The sequence below is a fragment of the Echiichthys vipera genome (genome assembly GCF_963691815.1).
Source record: "Echiichthys vipera genome assembly, chromosome: 7".
Classification (NCBI taxonomy): domain Eukaryota; kingdom Metazoa; phylum Chordata; class Actinopteri; order Perciformes; family Trachinidae; genus Echiichthys; species Echiichthys vipera.
In genome coordinates, this window is record NC_139832.1 from 33,051,522 (window position 1) to 33,071,117 (window position 19,596).

The 19,596-nt window shown below is 43.6% G+C and overlaps 1 protein-coding gene across 1 annotated transcript in view; it reads left to right on the top strand.

The window, feature by feature from the left end:
* zc3h18 (zinc finger CCCH-type containing 18) overlaps positions 1 to 19,340 on the top strand; it is a 38,384-nt gene extending 19,044 nt beyond the window's left edge. The window contains 10 exon segments of the mRNA XM_083916126.1: positions 2,152 to 2,277; positions 3,066 to 3,158; positions 3,996 to 4,027; positions 4,030 to 4,273; positions 6,756 to 6,866; positions 13,178 to 13,383; positions 14,161 to 14,375; positions 15,413 to 15,512; positions 15,953 to 16,049; positions 18,112 to 19,340. Coding sequence (XP_083772252.1) covers positions 2,152 to 2,277; positions 3,066 to 3,158; positions 3,996 to 4,027; positions 4,030 to 4,273; positions 6,756 to 6,866; positions 13,178 to 13,383; positions 14,161 to 14,375; positions 15,413 to 15,512; positions 15,953 to 16,049; positions 18,112 to 18,328 — 1,441 coding nt within the window. The 3' untranslated portion in view covers positions 18,329 to 19,340.
* The last annotated feature ends 256 nt before the right edge of the window (positions 19,341 to 19,596 follow it).

Below are 19,596 nucleotides of genomic sequence, written 5' to 3' on the forward strand. Positions count from 1 at the left end.
ATTCAAGACATTTACTCTGGTTAAATGTCATGGAAGTGCTTGTATACTAGTGGTGCCATCAGAGAACGCTTCGGCTTTTGCCACCCGGAAGAACGAATATAATTGTTGTGACGTCATGTTGAATTGTCGTATAAAACATGTCCAAGGCGGGGGGTGAATGCCTACAATATTACCTTACTTTATAGGCATAGTTGGGTAAAATGCTTCCTTAAACCGTAATGAGGAAGTAGGTAAAGATAAATCATTTGTTCAATAATTAACCATGATGTCTTAGAAATTAATACATTTCCTGTTTATAGTTGCACAGGGGTGGAAAGTCTTGGAAATTTGCCATGGGGGAGTTTTTTGGAGGGGAATTTTGACCTTTTTATTTGCAATAGAGTTGGAAACTTTCCATCGGAATCTATGGGAATTAATGGATATGTATAAAAATTCACGACAATAAAGAGGAATAAAAAATATTTTGGGGTAATTTACACTAACTGTATTTACATGTGCACTGTGCACTCTTCCATCCAATGCAGAGATCATTTCTTGACTAAATATTTAATGATTAATGAAAGAAACCAATTTAAATTAAAGCTGTGAGCAGTGATGAACAGACCCTCGCTGCATGCTGGGGAAGCTGGCTGGGCCCGTGCGGAGGGCACGTGGGGCCACAGGCCATCTATTGCGACTTTTGCAGCACTTCCCGCATCCGCCACGTGGCGCTAGAGAGTGCATACTAAACATACTTTGTGTTGTTCTGTATCAAGTGAAGAAGACACATTGAAAATTTGATGAAAATCAGATGAAGTTTGTCATATCAGGCAGACTTTCTTTTGCCTGTAGGTGGTGCTGTTGCTGTTGGTCAATATTGGCATGTCGTTGTCATCAGGCCTAGACTCTTATCTTTGATGGAAAATTTAGTGCAGTTTGGACAATTTATGTTGATGTCAATTTACAGCGACTTCCTGTTTAATGGCGGGAAGCACAAAATGGCTGCCATTACGCAACATGCTTAAAACATGCCTTATATTTTCATACATGAAGTCCAGAACCCATAATGGAAATTTCATGTAAATCGGATGATGTTTGTCATTTTTCACCCTGCCAATAGGGGGCGTTATCATTGTGAGTCAATATGGAGATGTAGGTGTGGTCAGGACATGACTCTTGTCTCGTTTTATACAGTCTATGCTCTCGTCATGCATGAAATATTTGTGTCAGATTGGACAATGAATGTTAATGTCAAGTTACAACAACTTCCTGTTGTTGGCAGTACACCTGACTTTGGCACCATGCCACGCCCACAAGTGCAACAAAAAGTCAGAGTTTTCAGTCTCACTTGATCAGACGTGTTAACATGGTACTGATCTGATTCTAAAGTTGATCATGTTAAATCTGATTAATCTAATTAAGTATAAAGACATGTGACTTCCTGTCGCCAGCATTGGGGGTTATGACTGTTAGTCCATAGCAGAAATCTAGTTTACTCATTCTTTTAAATGTAAATAAACACAGTCAAAGCCTGTCTTGTTTTGTTTGTATCTTAGAACAGCAGACGTACAACATTTAAGAGCGTGATCTTGCAAGTTAACCTGAAAATGTGGAAACATTTAGGATGTGCTGTGGATTCTGTAACTTTTTTTTTCTTACAGGACTATGTCATGTGTGAGTGACCACTGAAGAGAAAACATCCTGTTGATTCTAGTGTATAAAAAAGAAAATGTAGGAGGGTTTTATTGAATTGCTGCTAAAACAGTTGCCGCTTGAGCTATATCAGCCTGGGATCATTTTCAGGTGATATAATGAAGGTGAACGTAGTGTGTAATGTCACAGCCCTCACACGGCACTGGCTGGTGTGTCCCTCCCAAGTCAAACTGCTTTTCCTGCACTGACAAGACTATGCTGCTTCATTCGCTGTGCCAAGCAACATTTTGTCATCTGCTTCCATCATTACAAAACTATTGTCGACGGTTATATGTTCAATGACGTATCAGGTCAAGGAGCATCATAGTGTGATTTATCTGCATTGTTTTTTTGACACACATTTTTGTCTGTGATTAATTGAAATTAACACATTATTAGGCAGACCTTGATGAAACACATGAATGCAGGTTTTATTTCACCCACACAACTACATGTGCTGTGTGTGTGTGTGTGTTGCAGGTCTTCGTCTCGCTCTACATCCTATACAGGTTCTGGATCATCACGTTCCCGCAGCCGCTCTTCCTCATTCAGCTCCTACTCAAGCCATTCCTCCCAGCGCAGCTCCTTCAGTGGCAGCCGCTCTAGGTACACAAAAGTGTGTGTTTGCGTGCGTGTCAATACACCGAGCTGCTGCTTTTAACTAATGCAGTCATACAGTTTTTTCCTCTACTTCTCTTCAGTCTACCGATTTGTTTATTAAGTGTTTGCAATACTTCAACAAGTAGAAGGGCTTTGTCCAAGTTTTAAAAATAATTTCCTGCCAGAAATTAAACATTTACAAATAAAGTTTAAAGCATTAAGAATACAGAACTACAGACCACAGCTTTCCCTGGCACTTGTTTATGATGGGGGCTAGATACTGTAAATATTTCTTGGCCATTATTATTATTCATTATAGTACATTTCTATAGCACTAATTCCATCAGTATGGCAGTATAATTATTCATAACTCACTGTTCTTCTACTCTGTCTTTGGTAAAGGGAGTATTTAGACATTTTATTTTTTATCTTGTTTGTTTAAACCAAACGAAAACTGAAGCATTAAAATGACAGTAGCCTGGAGTCTTGCCTTCCCTACGAAATTGGCAGGTGATTGGCTGGTACTCCAGGATGTAGCTGCGCCTTGCAATTTATACTTTGTTTTTCAACCAATTAAACAAACAAGACAATCAGTTCTTTTAAAAAAATATATAGTTTTGGGACAGCCCAGCAAACAGCTATGCAAAAAGTGATGAGACATGCATATCTTTCTCAATAATCACCCATGTAGGATTGGAGATACACAGCCATTATATACTTGTGTGGGGTGATCTTATTTTGAAATTAAACTGCATGATGAAATTTTTATGCCTGCTTTTACTGTTTATGTATAGGTCTCGGTCGTTCTCCACATCCCCCTCACCGAGTCCAGCAGTACAGAGGAATGCTAAGAACAAACCGGATCTTCCTCCTGTGTTAAATAAAGGGTAAATCTTAAGCACTTGCATCCATTAAATCCATAGACAGTCAGGCTTATATTACATGCTTCCATCCTTGTTTCTCCTTAAAGTGGCAATCATTTAGATTTGAGTACAGCTTGATTTGGAGACACCCTATTTACTCATGTCAACAGGAAATGTGGTTTAATACTAGGGGTCCCAGAATACTGGGAGCAGCAAAACAAACTATTGTTGTTTTCAGCTGCAATTCTTCATCTAACAGTGCATTGTGGCAGTTCCTGATTGTTCCATTACTCCCTATAAGATTTCAAACAGATCTGCTCTCAAAAAGTCCCAAAATGACCTTTGCCTTGTTTTGTAGATGCATTTGATGAATGATAGCGGTCAGTGCCAAGCTCACTGACAAATACATTGAGTTTCCTGTAACTACTTTATAGTAAAAGTCAAAAATGAATTTGACAATTAAATGGTGTTACCATGAAGCTGCTGCAGTAGGAAGTGTTGGGTTGGCAATAGACACACAGTTCATAATTCAACAAACATATAAATATTGCCATGTCTACGTCAGTAGGCCACAGGCTCAACCCCCATTGTGTTACCCTCGTTTGGCATTAGATGGTGACCTAACAGACATTTATTTAAATGAAAATCTTTGAAATTTCCACTTTAAATACATATTGTCATTGGTGTTGAGAGAAGTTTGGGCTTGCTCCATCATCACATTGCCTCAGTCCTGTATATTGATTGTAATTTATTGATCATTAGCTAGAGCATTGCATGTGCTCTGCTAAAATGCTAGTTACTAGCATATGCCTGCTTATCACTGTCTGCATGCTTGAAAAAGTGCCTTTTTCCATCCCTAAGCATGCCGCTGAAGCCGGGTGGCATGCCCCCTCCCGTAGGGACAAGCCTACCATGAAAAAAGCGCCCAGCCCTCCTCCACCTGGTGGACCGCAGGGAAGGCCTTCTAAACCCCTGCCGGAGGGGGGGAAGCCTCCCACTAATCCCCGGGAGGCTGGAGGCGCAGGTGGCGGGGCAGGCAGTGGGGGAGTGGGAAGACCCCTGCCACAAAGAGAACCTGGAAAACCTCCCAACCAGAGGGAAGACAGGCGTAAAGAACGACAGCAGCATCCTCCACGTAGGTAGGTGTCTCACCTTTAAGCTCTCTGCTCACTTTGAGTTAAAAGTATAAGGGCTGTTGAATAAAAAGATGATGCATTACATTTGACATTCTCTGCTATGGGTCAGACTCAACAGAATATCTTTTGATTGCAAAGATTTGAGTCATGGCAGGAATCAGGAAAGGAAACCAGACCAAACTGTTTTTTTAATTGTCACGTTTATTTGACATTTGACAATTTGCATTACATATTTTATGTCAATAAAAGGCGCTGTAATTTATTAAATGTATTATTTATTAAAGAATATTTATCATTATACATTACACGTGCAATGTTAACAAGATTGTCAACCAATTCTAGAAATGAACACTAAGCTAAGAATGCTGACCATTTAAATAAAGAATAAATACAAATAAAATAAATAGCTAAATAAAGATTTGGTCAGTATCAGTCAGTTGCTAAATAAATAATGAATGAAAATAAAATAAATAGATGAGGCCATTTCTAAATTGCCCCAAGCATCATTTACTGCATTATATGTTCTGAGTTTTCATTGTGTGTCTGTGTCACAGTGAATTGATAACCTGGTTAGGATTCCTTAAAATGTCTTGCATTCAGTGTGTGTATACAGTGAACTGTCTGGATGCTGTGCTATTCGTTTCAGGTGCTGTGTGTGTGGGTGGGAGAATGTTGCTCTTCCTGTATGTTTGTTTACCGGACTGAAAATTTGCAAGGAAGTATAGTGGTACAATGGATGTCATTGTTAAACAGATGAATTTGCAATAGGCAGAACTGTATTTCCAACACATTTACATGTCTGTGGCACAAGTGACTGTGCAGGTGTATCCCACATCTGTGCATTTTGGGGGAAGACCATAGAGATAGGGTATGTGCGAAGGAGTGGGTGGATGGTGAGAGAGAGAGAGAGAGAGAGAGAGAGAGAGAGAGAGAGAGAGAGAGAGAGAGAGAGAGAGGGAGAGAGAGAGAGAGAGAGAGAGGAGAGAGAGAGAGAGGAGAGAGAGAGAGAGAGAGAGAGAGAGAGAGAGAGAGAGAGAGAGAGAGAGAGAGAGAGAGAGAGAGAGAGAGAGAGAGAGAGAGAGAGAGAGAGAGAGAGAGAGAGAGAGAGAGAGAGAGAGAGAGAGAGAGAGAGAGAGAGAGAGAGAGAGATTCCATCTCTGCATGTGGGTGTGAGCGTAGGCTCACACAGTGGAAATGATCCTGGAAAACCAGTTCCACCACCTGTCTGTTAATAAAAGACTTCCCTCTGATGGACAGATATGAAAAGATAAAGGTTAGTGATTCTGGCAGGGAGAGTGGGATCGAATAACATTCTGAACATTTACAAGTACAGCTCTACTGCAAAAATGAATTCACTATTGTTTATACATACAGTGTTAAAGGGCACACATAAGGGCTCCTTCTTTAGAGTTCCATAAAGAGGGAACATGGCCCTGTACACACATACTTGTGATTCCAGTCATTCTGGATGTTGTGAAGTCAGGCAGGGCAGTGCCAAGGAGGCCCAGGGTTTGACACTATTTTCCCAAGGAGCAAATGTGCTTCTAAATTGAAATATTTAAGAGTGCATAAAAAACTTTGGGGGTGTGATGAAAATAAATCAAATAATATTTTTTGGCTGAATACAAGAAGACATTTACAAGCAAACTAATTTAAGTTTTTGAATGCGAAACATACACTAGGTTTTTAAACATTTCTCCTTCAAAATCGTATTTATTTCATAATATGTAATTATTTATACTTACAGTAATACTGAACTAAAAAGCATTATTGTTCAAGGTTAGTTTAAACTCATTCAGATTCATTTAAAATATTACAGTCTGGTGAAACAGCTCTCTATTTGTAAGAAAAGTTACACTTGGTCTCACATAGTATCACAGTTATTTTTGTAACCTAAACTTCCCGCCACTCCCCTACGATCGCACGGGTCATCTGAGAGCGTGCAAAGGGCTTCTGCATTGCTATTTTACAACTGAACTACTAAAGGCAAAAGTACTACAAATGAAAACAAAAATTCAGTGAGTTTCAGGGGAGCTACTGTGTGAACAAACCCTTTGGGAGATTATTTGCACGTGGTCCTAAATACATTTTACACACATCTATTTGTTGTTGTAAATGCATGTGAAACAGATGCACTGTTGAGCCCTGAGGCCCATACTTAAAAGCACTTCTGTCAGGTGTGATAAAACTAAAATACCAATCAAGCACAGTGTATACATTCGCAAGACTGCCGTGGTGCATTTAGGGTGAAATCTGTAAGACCAGAGTTTATTAAATTATTGATCTACTTCCTAAATATGGCCATGATTAAATACATTGACCATACACAGTCTAGGTTTCCAACCCAGTCTTTTTTTTTTTTATTCAAAATGTGCTTATAAGTGGGATAATTACTAAACAAGGAGCCCTACCAAGCTCCTTGTTCAGTAATTTGGTTTCAAAAAAAAATTGTTGCTGTGTTCTCACTTCTGTGTCTGTCTTCCAGGCGAACTGTCAGTGGAAGTGTTAGTGGAAGTGGTAGCAGTTATTCTGGTTCTAGCTCCAGATCCAGATCCTCATCCAACTCTCTCTCGCTCTCTGGATCCAGAAAATCCAGGTACTCGCCCTGAACACCCTTATTGTAATCAGAACTGCAGTTTGCCAAAAACTTCCTTTCAAAAGATGTTGTTGACCCTGTATTGCATTCTTAGGGATATAGAATAAAATTACTTTAATGATCCCAGACTGGGAAATTATTTTGTAACAGCAGTAGTGGGTCAGCAAATAAAAACTTTGTACATAACATAAATAGAATCCAATATATACATAGTGTATATATACAGTGCACAGTGTACTATAAACAGTAAACAATAATAATATATACAACAAAATATGCAAAATATACTATAACAATAATAATATATACAAAACAAAAAAACAGTAGAGGGAGCAGAGTTCTCTGTCAGGCAGAGGTGAGAGAGTTATTATAAAAAGTGATGGATTGTGGCAGGAAACATTTCCTGTATCTGTTGCTACGACAGCGAAGCTGAAGCAGCCTTTTGGAGAAGGTGCTCCGCTGTCTGACCAGTGTGAGTTGGAGAGGGTGGAGAGGATTATCCATGATGGATAACAGCTTTTTCAGTGTCCCCCTCTCCACCACAGCCTCCAGAGTGTCCTGTTTTCAGCCAATCACAGAGCCAGTCTTCCTGATCACTTTGTTGAGTCTGTTGGTGCCGCTTGCTCCAATGCTGCTTCCCCAACAAACCACAGCAAAGAAAAGTACACTGGCCACCACAGACTGATAAAAGATCTCCAACATCTTGCTGCACACGTTGAAGGATCTCAGCTTCCTCAGAAAGTAAAGTCTGCTCATCCCCTTCTTGTAAACAGCTTCAGTGTTAGATCTCCAGTCCAGTCTGTGGTTGATGGTAATAGCCAGGTCCTTGTAATCCTCCACATCCTTTCTCAGAAAGAGGTTGGAAAGCCGTCTTCCTCTTCTTCCTGAAATCTATCACCATCTCTCTGGTCTTGCTGATGTTCAGCCGCAGGTAATTCTGTCCAGTCCACTTCACAAAGTTGTCTACCAGTGCCCTGTACTCCTCCTCCTGTCCCTCACTTATACACCCAACAACAGCCGAGTCGTCAGAAAACTTTTGCAGGTGACACGACTCAGTGTTGTACTGAAAGTCAGTGGTGTATAAGGGCCTACTCACACTGTCCTTCTGGCCGGGGCCAAAACCGGTTTTTCAGCTAAAGCCTAGTACCTTTAAGAGCGTGCTCACACTGTCCTCCCGGACCGCGACCCGGACTTTAGGGTACTTGTCCCCCTTCCCTCTCCCCCCCGCGCCCCAGCCCCGTTTGTACTCACACTGCCAGGGCCGGCCAATGCTTCTTGCCATCACGCCGTAACACGTCACATGCATTGATGGCGTGTGTGTGGCTTTGTCTACAAATCTTTCCATAGACCTCGGAGTTTTTGTGCGTCTTGTCGACTGTTTTTGAATATTTTCATCCGACCAAATCTGCAGTAAACACAACGTGAACCTTTCACCACCATTGTTGTTGTTGTTAAATGTCCGCGCATGTTCCGTCCTTCTATTTACATGTCCGAACAGGCGGACATAACGCTACTGCCGTAGGGCTCGTGCTCGTACACGTGCGCACGCTCGTGCTCGTACATGTGCAAACGGCTCCGCTAAAGCCCACCTCTTTCAAGCGGGCCGTGGACTGTCCGCTGGCCGCAGTTGAGCGCGGAGCGGGTGCACTCACATGGCTTAAAGGTACTAGGCTTTAGCTGAAAAAACGGTTTTGGCCGCGGCCAAAAGGACAGTGTGAGCACGCTCTGAGCAGTGTGAGTGCACCCGCTCCGCGCACAACTGCAGCCAGCACCTTGAAAGAGGTGGGCTTTAGCGGAGCCCTTTGCACATGTACGAGCACGAGCGTGCGCACGTGTGCGAGCACGAGCACGATCCCTACGGCAGTAGCGTTATGTCCGCCTATGTAAATAGAAGGACAGACCATGCGCGGACATTTAACAACAACAACAACAATGGCGGTGAAAGGTTCACGTCGGTGTGATGCAGAGGTGGAGTGTTTACTGCAGATTTGGTCGGATGAAAATATTCAAAAACAGTCGACAAGACGTACAAAAACTCCGAGGTCTATGGAAAGATTTGTAAACAAAGCCACACACACGCGATCAATGCGTGTGACGTGTTACGGCTTGATGGCGTATGCCAGCAAGAAGCATTGGCCGGCCCTGGCAGTGTGAGTACAAACGGGGGGGAGAGGGAGGGGGGACAAGTACCCTAAAGTCCTGGTCGCGGTACGGAAGGACAGTGTGAGTATGCCCTAAGGTGATCAGGAAAGGAGACAGTACAGTCCCCTGTGGAGCTCCTGTATCACTTACCACTACATCAGACAGAACACTGCCCATACGGACAAACTGTGGCCTGCCTGTCAGGTAGTCAGTAAATCGAGGAGATCATGGTCATCTACTCCCATCACCTGCAGCTTCTCCCCCAGTAGCAGTGGCTGAATGGTGTTAAAAGCACTAGAGAAATCAAAGAATGTGATTCCCACAGTACCTCCTCCACCATCCATGTGAAAATGGGCTCGTTGCAGCAGGTAGATGACAGCGTCATCAACTCCCGAGTGGGGCTGGTAAGCAAATTGCAGAGGTTCTAGCAGGGCTCTCACCTGTGGCCTCAGGTTGACCAAAACTAGTCTCTCCAGCACCTTCATGACGTAAGATGTGAGGGCCACTGGTCGATAGTCATTGAAGTCTGTTGGTGACGACTTCTTTGGAACAGGAATCAGGCAGGAAGTCTTCCAAAGCACTGGTATTCTGTCCTGACCAAGGCTCAGATTGTAGAGGTGTTGTAGGACAGGAGACAGCTGGCTGGCACATGTCTTCAGGATCCTGGGGCTGATACCATCAGGGCCTGCAGCCTTATGCTAGTGGAGTCTCTCCAGCTGTCTCCTAACCTGGCCTGCAGTCACAGTCATGCGAGGGAGGCTTCTGGTGTCTTCAGTGGAGGACTAGGAGGTGGAGGAGGAGGTGGAGGAGGAAGAGGTGGAGGAGGAGAGGTGCTGCACAGGAGAGCTCACAGCAGGGGATTGAGGGGGGAGGGGAGGAAGCATTTGCATGCTGCTATACTACACTGTCACTTTATATCACCACTACATCACTTTATTTATTTATTAATGGTACTGTAACTATCTGCTGATACACTTACTGTGCTTTAGGACATGCTGCTACATTTCACTGTGGTTTACTGTAACTGACTTAAGTACGAAATGCTGCTACACTCCACTGTGCCATACTGTCACTTAGTTCTGTAGGAAATGCTGCTACATTTTTAACATTTTTAACACTTAACATAACTTATCGCTCCTTCTCACTTATTTAGTTTGTACTTATTTTATTTCAATCTGCTGCTAAACTGCACGCTGCGTATTGTTGTATATTGTATATACCTACGCTTAACCACGACGTCTGTTGCACTCTGTCACACTTGGTTCATTGCTTGATTTATCTGACGTTAGCTTTATTTTGAGTTGATTTATGTTTATGCTTATTGTTACTCTGATCCTTTTCCGCCTTTGTATCGAAACTGTTGCACAATAATTTCCCTTCGGGATAAATAAAGCTTCTTGAATCTTGAATTTGGGGCAGTGAGGGTGTGTGGGGGGGTCTGGAGGTGTCATGGAGACAACAGAAGGCTGTGAGCTTAACCTATTGAAGAGTCTGTTCAGCTCGTTTGCCCTCTCCAGGCTGCCTGATGACTGTCTGCCACTCACCTTACACCCAGTGATCTGCTGAATACCAGTCCACACCCTCACCTCCCTGTTCTGCTGGAGTTTGGCCTCCAGCTTCCTCCTTTAGACGTCTTTACAGGTCCTCAGCATATCCCTGAGTTCATGCTGCACTCTCCTCAGTTCTTCCCTGTCTCCAGACCTGAATGCCCTCTTCTTCTTGTTAAGAAGGGCTTTCAGGTCATTGGTGATCCACGGCTTATTATTAGGGAAGCGGCTCACAGTCCGGGTTGGCAAGTTGGTGTATTCACAGAACCTGATGTATTCTGTGATGCAGTCGATCATGCTGTCCAGATCCTCTCCATGTGGCTCAACAAGTGCATCCCAGTTTGTCAACTCAAAGCAGTCCTGTAGTGCGTCAGCAGCCTCCTGAGTCCACCTCCTCACGCTCATAGTGTGGACAGGCTGCCGCTGAACAAGGGGAATATACTTAGGGCGCACTCACACTGTCCTTCGGCACAGGACTTTAGGGTACTTGTCCCCCCCTCCCTCTCCCCCCGCTTGCCAGCCCGTTTGTACTCACACTGCCTGGGCCTCGGCCAATGCTTCTTGCCTGCCTATAGGACATCACGTCGTAACACGTCACACGCATTGATGACGTCATCGCAATGCGTCGCTTTGTTTACAAATCTTTCCATAGACCTCGGAGTTTTTGTGCATCTTGTCGACTGTTTTTGAATATTTTCATCCGACCAAATCTGCAGTAAACACTCCACCTCCGCATCACACCAACGTGAACCTTTCGCCGCCGTTGTTGTTGTTAAATGTCCGCGCATGGCCCGTCCTTCTATTTTCTATGTCCGAACAGGCGCACATAAATGACATCAGAACCGCCGTAGGCCTCGTGCTCGTGCTCGTACATGTGCAAACACTCTCTACAAAAGCCCACCTCTCTCAGACGAGCCGTGGACTGCCAGCTGGCCGCTGCTATGCGCGGAGCTGGTGCACTCACACTGGTCAAACGCACTAGGCTTGAGCCGAAAAACCTGTTTTGGCCCGGTGCGGAAGGATAGTGTGAGTGCGCCCTTGGGGGTCAGCAGAACCAGGTTGTGGTCAGATCTTCCTAGAGGGGGGAGGGCTGTGGGACTGTATGCATCCTTTTGCATTTGCATACAACAGATCCAGTGTGTTGCAGTCTCTGGTTGGGCAGTCAACATACTGGTGAAATGTTGGAAGGGTTTTATCCAGTGAGACGTGATTAAAATCCCCAGTAATGACAATAAATGCATTAGGATGCAGCGTCTGTATCTGGGCAACAGCGGAGTGGATGACGTCACAGGCCAGCGCTGCATCAGCTGAAGAAGGAGCGTACACACCGATAATGATGGCAGACGTATATTCCCGGGGCAAATAATAAGGCCTCATCCCCACAGTCAACAGTTCAATGTCCGGGGTACAGAGATGTTTCTTCATGTGAACATGCCCGGGATTACACCACTGCTCACTCACGTACAGTGCAATCCCTCCTCCTTTTTACTTTCCGCTGCTTGTCACATCCCTGTCCGGCCGAACAGTGCTGAAACCGGGAATCGCCAGGCTGTGGTCCGGGATGTGTGAGTGAAGCCATGTCTCCGTGAAACACACTGCACTCACGATATTCCCTCTGAGCCTTTATCAGCGCGGCAAGCTCGTCTGTCTTGTTCCCCAGAGACCTCACGTTTCCCATGACGATCGCGAGTACAGCTGGTCTGTGTCTCCTCCTCTTCACCCTCCGTTGCACTCCAGCTCTGCAGCCACGGCGTCTCCTCCGCAGCTCCTTCAGGACCTCAGGTCTGGCTCCAGGCAGCAGTACAGGTTCACACAGCGCAATCAGCTGGTCGCGTGTGTAAACAATGCCCTCAGTGATGCGCTCCTGACCCTCCGTTGCTAGGGTTAGCAAAACCATCACAAAAACAAAAACATCACAAAAAGTGCCGTGAAAGTTCAAAAAAAGAAAAAAAAGAAAGATGTTCGTCCCCTCCCAGTCTCCAGAGAAGAGTCGCCAAAAGTTGAGCAAAAACCAGAACACAAACACAACAAAAGCTTTTTAAAAACTTAAAAACCCACCGGAGCTGCTGTTACAGGCTGCCACCTAGTACGGCGCCATAGCAACCTTATGCACATGTCCTTATTAATGAACAAGCAGATTGATGCAGAACAGAATGGCTGCTTTTAGGTTCATTCATCTTCATCCTCACTTTGTCAGTCTACAAGCTAATATTGAAAATTTAAAGGAATCTAAATGTGTATATACACAGTATATTATCATGATCATACAGCCTCATGGATTTATCCTGTTTTCTTCTCTCTTGCTTTCATGTGCTGTCTCTGTCGGGAACCCCTCCAGGAAATCCAGGTATGATAGTTATTATTCTGTGTGTGTGTGTGTGTGTGTGTGTGTGTGTGTGTGTGTGTGTGTGTGTGTGTGTGTGTGTGTGTGTGTGTGTGTGTGTGTGTGTGTGTGTGTGTGTGTGTGTGTGTGTGTGTGTGTGTGTGTGTGTGTGTGTCTGTGTGTCTGTCTGTCTGTCTGTCTGTCTGTCTGTCTGTCTGTCCGTGCGTGCGCGCGCGCTTATCTCCCCTGTGTGACTGAGAATCAACCTCTCACTGTCAACCTGTTGTCTTTTGCCGTAGGTCGCTGAGTGTGAGCAGCGTGTCATCGGTGTCATCAGCGTCGTCCAGCAGCAGCTCAGTGCGTAGTGCTGACTCGGATGACATGTATGCTGACCTGGCCAGCCCAGTGTCCTCTGCCAGCTCCCGTTCGCCCACACCAAATCAACCCCGCAAGGAGCGAGGGGCTGTGCGGGATCGGCCTCCACATGGCAGAGACAAGAACAGGGGTTAGTGTGGCCAACAAAAATGCCCAAACTCCTCATGCTGTTGGGGAGAATTTTTTGCTTCAATCGACAATTAGTGATGCTTAATTCCATTTTCCTGTTGTGCCTAACCACAGGCAGTTTCTACATTTTGCCTTCCAAGGCTGTAAGATTATTGATGATGATAAAATGCGTCATCCCAGGTTAAGGTAGCCCAGGAGAGGGCTCGCCTTCTTTCCCACATGGCCTGGTTGTAAGACATACCTCCGAGGAGAAGTGAGGGCCAGTGGCTAGCTGTCACTCAAGAGACCACGCCCCTAATTATTCATAAACTTTAACCTCCAATAAAATAAAAGTGTTGTCATTGAGATATGACCTACACATACAGACTAGAATGTTTTTTGTACCAGGCCTTAAACAGGTTTAATGATGCTGTGAAAACGGCCTGTTTAACATGGGGGTCAATGAGAAACTGCTCTGTTATGAAACCTGCTCCTAGTGGACACTCAGAGAACTGCAGTTTTTGGTACTTCCTGATTGGATCAACCAGGAAGTCGCTGTGGTGGGGGCTTGTGGAAGTCAGATATATCCATATTTATCCTCCCACATATTATATATATATTTGTGTATTTATTGCAAACAAAAACAGAATTCAGTGAATGGAAAAAAAGTGTCAAATTGTTGCTATACAATTAATACGATTTTGAAATATTTTCCATTTTTCTGTAAATGGGAATTATAGAACTGATGATTAGCGTTACATGGTTCATCAGTCCTTTTATGTGTCTGTCCTCATCATAGAAAGGCCGTCAAAGAAAGATGAACCCTTTAGGGAGGACCGCAGGAAGATTGACCCGTCTGGTGCCCCACCCAGAGGAGGCAACCCTATGCCCAGATCAGGACCTGGTAGCAGGGGAGGCCACCCTGTACACCCCCCACCTGGCAACATGGGCCCCCCAGGAAGCTACGGAGGATCAGGTTCCCACAAAGACATCAAACTCACCCTCCTCAATAAGGTTACTGTTGCTCCTCTTTCCATTTTTAAAAGGTCTGTTTCTTTCTTACTGAGAAAAAGTCCTCTGATGATAATAATAATAAAACAAATGTTACAGATGTCCATGCTTTCTCATATGAGGTAAAATAATGGATATTAAGTTATCAGTCTTGTCAGCATTAATTCAGCAGTTATCATCAATATGTACTCCGTATTTCTGTATACGTGCGGGCTGGTCACACACTGTTTTTTGTAACATTTATCTGCAAATGACAAAGTTGAAATTGCAAATGTCTGGTTTATGTTTTCACAGTTGTGGAATAAGTCATTTAGAATAGAAATATTTTATTGATCCCAAGCTGGATCTTGCTTCTTGGACTCCGTTCACACTGCAGCTCCAAGTGACCTGAATCTGATTTTTCCTCCCATATGTGATTTTCTTTTGACAGTGTGAACAGCACAAGTCCCATTGAATCTGACTTTTCCAATCAGAGTTAGGCCACTTTTAGACGTGCTACTGAATCAGATACTTATCAGATTTTTTTTTAATGTGATTGCAATCTGAACAGCCAGGTCACATTTAATGAGACTTTGATGTCATTCTGACCCCCGCTGCACTGTTTTGTAAATGAAAAAAAAAAAGTTTGCCACAGGCGGGAGCCAGGAACAGAATCCAAACAAACATGGAGGACTGCAGTGAAGCAGGCGGCCAGTGGAGGGAGAGGGCAGTTTAGACCTCATTAGTATTTGGGGGGAAACTTTGGTGCATGCTAGACTTACAATACCGGTTGCCATTGCCATGTTAGCTCGTTTTCACTTGCGTAAACACCGTTGTGGCGTGATGTCATCAATGATCAACTGCTCATGTGGGTCACCTCAGGAGTGTGAGCTGTTCACACAGCAATCCGTAGACAGGCCACATTTAAAGATCAAAGAACAAAAAATCAGATTTGAGCAAAAAATCTGAATTGTGCATTAAGTGTGAACGTAGCCTTGGATTACATCCTTAAATGTTGCTCTTTTTCTGTTGCCTGGCTCCATATGTCCCTGATCTTCCAGCAGCAGGGAGACAAGGGCAACAGAAAGAGGTACTTGCCTTCAGACAAAGACAGACCAGGTTCCCCCGTCAGCAAGAGAATGGCCATGTCTCCAGACAGAGGTGAGAAATGTGTTGACTAACAGCATCCAAGCTTGTTCACTCTCACATATGTGTGTTTTAATACAAACACTCACCAGATTTAGGTATTTACATGTATTTACTGTTGTCCATCTTTGACATGATTGATTTAATGCAGTTTGTGATTGATTTAATGCAGTTTGTGCTCAGTTTACAAGAGTGCAACCTGCACGCTTTGGGAATCTGATCCACATTTTTCACCGTATTCTGACATTTTGTAGACTAAATAACTAATCCATTAGTTGAGAAAATAATCGAGAAATTAATCAAAAGGTGCCAGCTTAAGAGATTTTACAGCTGTTAGACTTAAACACCTGTGTAGTCTTCAGAACAACTGATATGTGGCTTTAAGTGAACTAACTCATAACAAAAAGCCACACAGTATTAATAGCCTCAGTAACTCTGAAAGTGGTGTTTTTCAGGCCGTGACAAGAGGATTCCTGGCCGACCCCCACTCTCCCCCCGATTGGACCGACCCAGAGGCCAAGGGCCCCGACCTGTGCCCCCACAGGGAGACAGGTTGGTGCAACCTTCAGCATGTTGCTGCTGTATAACTGTAAAATATTCGTAAACACGTTACCAGACAACAAGTGATGGCAAAAGTGTGTTCAGCTGGAAGTGGGGAATTCTAAATTCAACTTTCTTTCTGTCACATGCTTATCACCCGCAGTGATCATGTTTAATCACACCAAACACGTCAGGTTTTTCAGAGCATGAAGTCCGCCTGACCAGGGGATTGGCCCAAATGAGGAACATGCCACAGAAGTGGAAGCACATGTTACACCATCTTTGTCTGCAATAATATTTACTCACCCTGTGTGAAATAGGTGCTTGGTAATAGGGCTTCGCTGAAAATAGCTCTGTTCAGATCCTGAGAAGAATATAACAGAACACCGTTCTGGTCACACACACACACACACACACACCATCATTTTTACAGACATGGTGGTGGCAGGTAGTTAATGTTAAAACTTAAAATGTTTGCAAACATTTGCAAAAGTATTTTAGTTGATTAGACCGACTGTATTGTAAAGAGGCGTGCTAACTGATTAGCCGAGGCTGCATCACTACGAGGTTCAGGCTAAACCTACAGAACGTATGCTACATGAGATATGGCATTATTGTAGCAGATGTGTCCGCGAGCCATCCCATACATCATATAACGTTTATTTCAGTATGACAGATGAAAAAGAAAATGTTAAGTCGTTAAAACATTTGGATGTTATTTCTATATGAATCAAAAATCCCCTTGTATCAGCAGCTGTACCATGGCTGTCCTGAATGCCTCCTTGTTTAGTTTTTCATCATAATCTTAAAAATAACTTTACCTATCTGATCCGTCTTTATAGTTTTGTTTGAGGAAATGTGTTTTGAACGTTGCTTGTTGTTACGGTAAACACTAAAATGGAAGTATTGGTCTGAAGACCACGGTAGCATTGTTTGCATAGTGGCTTCAGCAGATGGATGCCAACTCCACGGTCATCTGCCTCACACGTAAAATACTTCCATTTATGACTCTTGGTGCCTTTTTGATCAGCGAGTCGGGGCGAAGCAATCGCTGTAGTTCACTTCCACATGGGGTTTGTTATGTCATGTGAGCTACATGTGTTTGTGACCTCCTACTTCTGAATGCAAGTCTGACTGGATCACTCTATACTGCCACTATTAGTTCAGGAAGAGACACAGCACCGAAACTTACGGAGCGTCGGCGCTTCCGGTGCCTCAAAAAATAGGTTTTCGTCTGTGTGTTTTTATTTTAGAATCGAAAGGTATCCGTTCACATCCCTAGCCTGCACTATTCTGTATTTTAGTCATGGTCAGCAAATCCCATTTCCATACGTGTTAGTCAGTACTTTCTGAGTTCTGTTTGTAGCTCTCAGCCACAAGCCCATTGTTTTCTATTGAAACACGACTCTTTCAAAACAGATCACAAGTGCACCAGTTCATATTTTTAAAAAACTTAGAAGTTTCTTAAAACGGATGAATAGAGTTGCACCAGCTATTTGTAAACACTTCACCAAGTTTGTGTTTAAAGTCCTTAGTAACTATTAGCTACTTTCAAAATAGTGATTTGCTAAGTGGGGTTGCACCATTAAAACGTTTTCAAGGCTTTATTCATTTGTAAATCAGTTGTTTTAATTCAGTGATGCGTAAGTCTAGACCAGCAGGGCTGTATGCTTTTTTTTTATGTGGTAGCACTGCTGCTAGCAGGTAAAAACATTAAGTAGCACAAAAATAAAATTTGAAGCACACAGTTCTTTAATGCTGGATTTCTGAACATTGAAAAATAAAGAGTTAAATTCAGAGTCAAAACTTTCAGATACATAATTTCAATGCATAAATATTCAGTGCTAGAAATCCAATGGTTTATTCATTTTAAAATCCGATGACACAGATTTACTTTCATATGTTAGTCGGGTCAACTCATTGTTGGTTTAGTTTTTTTCATGGACATCTACAACCGCTTGTTTTTATTGTTGCTGCTTGGGTATGTTCTCTTGTAGCCCAAAGACATGTCACGCTATCTGCTTTCGAACTGACATGAGTAAAACTGTGATTAACTCCTGTTTGTCTTTTGCAGAAAACGTCCTCTGTCACCACCACCAAAGTCATCTGGAAAAGGCCCAGTGGTGCCATCGGGCAAGCTGTCTGCCCCCTGTTCCACTTCGGCTACTGGCTCAGGCTTGGGCTCCAACAAACCCAGCAACACACTGTCCCGCCGTGAGGAGCTGCTTAAACAGCTGAAGGCTGTGGAGGACGCCATTGCCCGGAAACGAGCAAAGATCCCCACTAAATAAACGAAGCCCGCTCTTCGCCTGTTTGCCTGCCTGCCAGTCTGCCTGCCTGTGCGGCCTTGTGAGCCGGGGCAAGAGTGAGGGACACGGGATTGAGCGTTTTTTCCCCTGCCTTCAGTGAACATGTAAAAATGGTGTATGGTTCATGTATAAAGGCTATTGTGTAAGTGAACAGGAAGTGGCTACCAAGAAAACTGCTTATTTGCCCTCAGAGAGGTTAGGCTCTGCTCCATTCTAGAGTGTTGTTCACTGCCACATGCCCGACTTTAGCTCCCCTTAAAAGGCTTTGAATCTCGTGGCTGCAGTTTAGCTCAATGAGAAACAGGAGGAAACATTTGGGCATTTGGTGAGAGAGGGACATCTCAGGAATGGAGGGTACTTTCTGCTTTCTCTTTGCAGAAACAGAAGGGTAGGAAGGTGCACCTGCTGCTCACTGTTCCTTCAGTCAAAAAAGGAAGCATTCTCCTCATCTGGTGTGATGAATGACACATTTCTACACATTGAATCTACATCTGTCTGTCTTTCTCTGCTCCCTTTTATCGTCTTGTTCTCACATATTTTCTTTAGTTTCCTCTGAGTGGAGTGGTGTGACTGTTGGCTCAGCTCTGCAGGGTACTGACAGCTTTGTATAAATCTAAAAATTCTTGAGCATCCGTATTTGGCCCCTGTAAGCAATCCAGAGCCCAAGCTTAGTCCATAGGGGGTCCATGTTTAACCAATGACTCGTTTGCGTTCTGTGTTTTAGGGCAGTGTTCACTGTCACACCTTGTACAATAATAGCAAGTCATCAAATTCTTTCAAGCGTATGATTATAGACAGTGATGTGAAGTATTGCTCTTTTTTTTTTTAATCTACAGTATTTTGTTTTCTTCTTAGCTCTTAAGTGATAAACCAATGTTTTATTTGTGTCACATTTTTAGTTGGAGTGTGAGAGGTGGACCGGGGACATTTAGAGACACGAAATGTCTTGCTTTTGTCACAAAAGCCTTCTAAATAAACTATTTTGATAAGGAGACGGTTGGTTGCCTGGTTTTTCTTTGCTGTTGTGCAAGACAGAAGGAGTGGGTGTTAGGATAAAGCATTGCTCAGCATAAAGAATGTTCCATCCGCCCATCCATCTTCAACCCAGCTGACATCGGGCGTGAGGTGGGGTACACCCTGGACATGACGGCATAAAGAATGTTGAATACTAAAAATAGCAACCAAACAGCATTGCATTAACATGGGGTGAGATGTGTGTTCTCTACCATTTGTACTAATAATAGCCACCA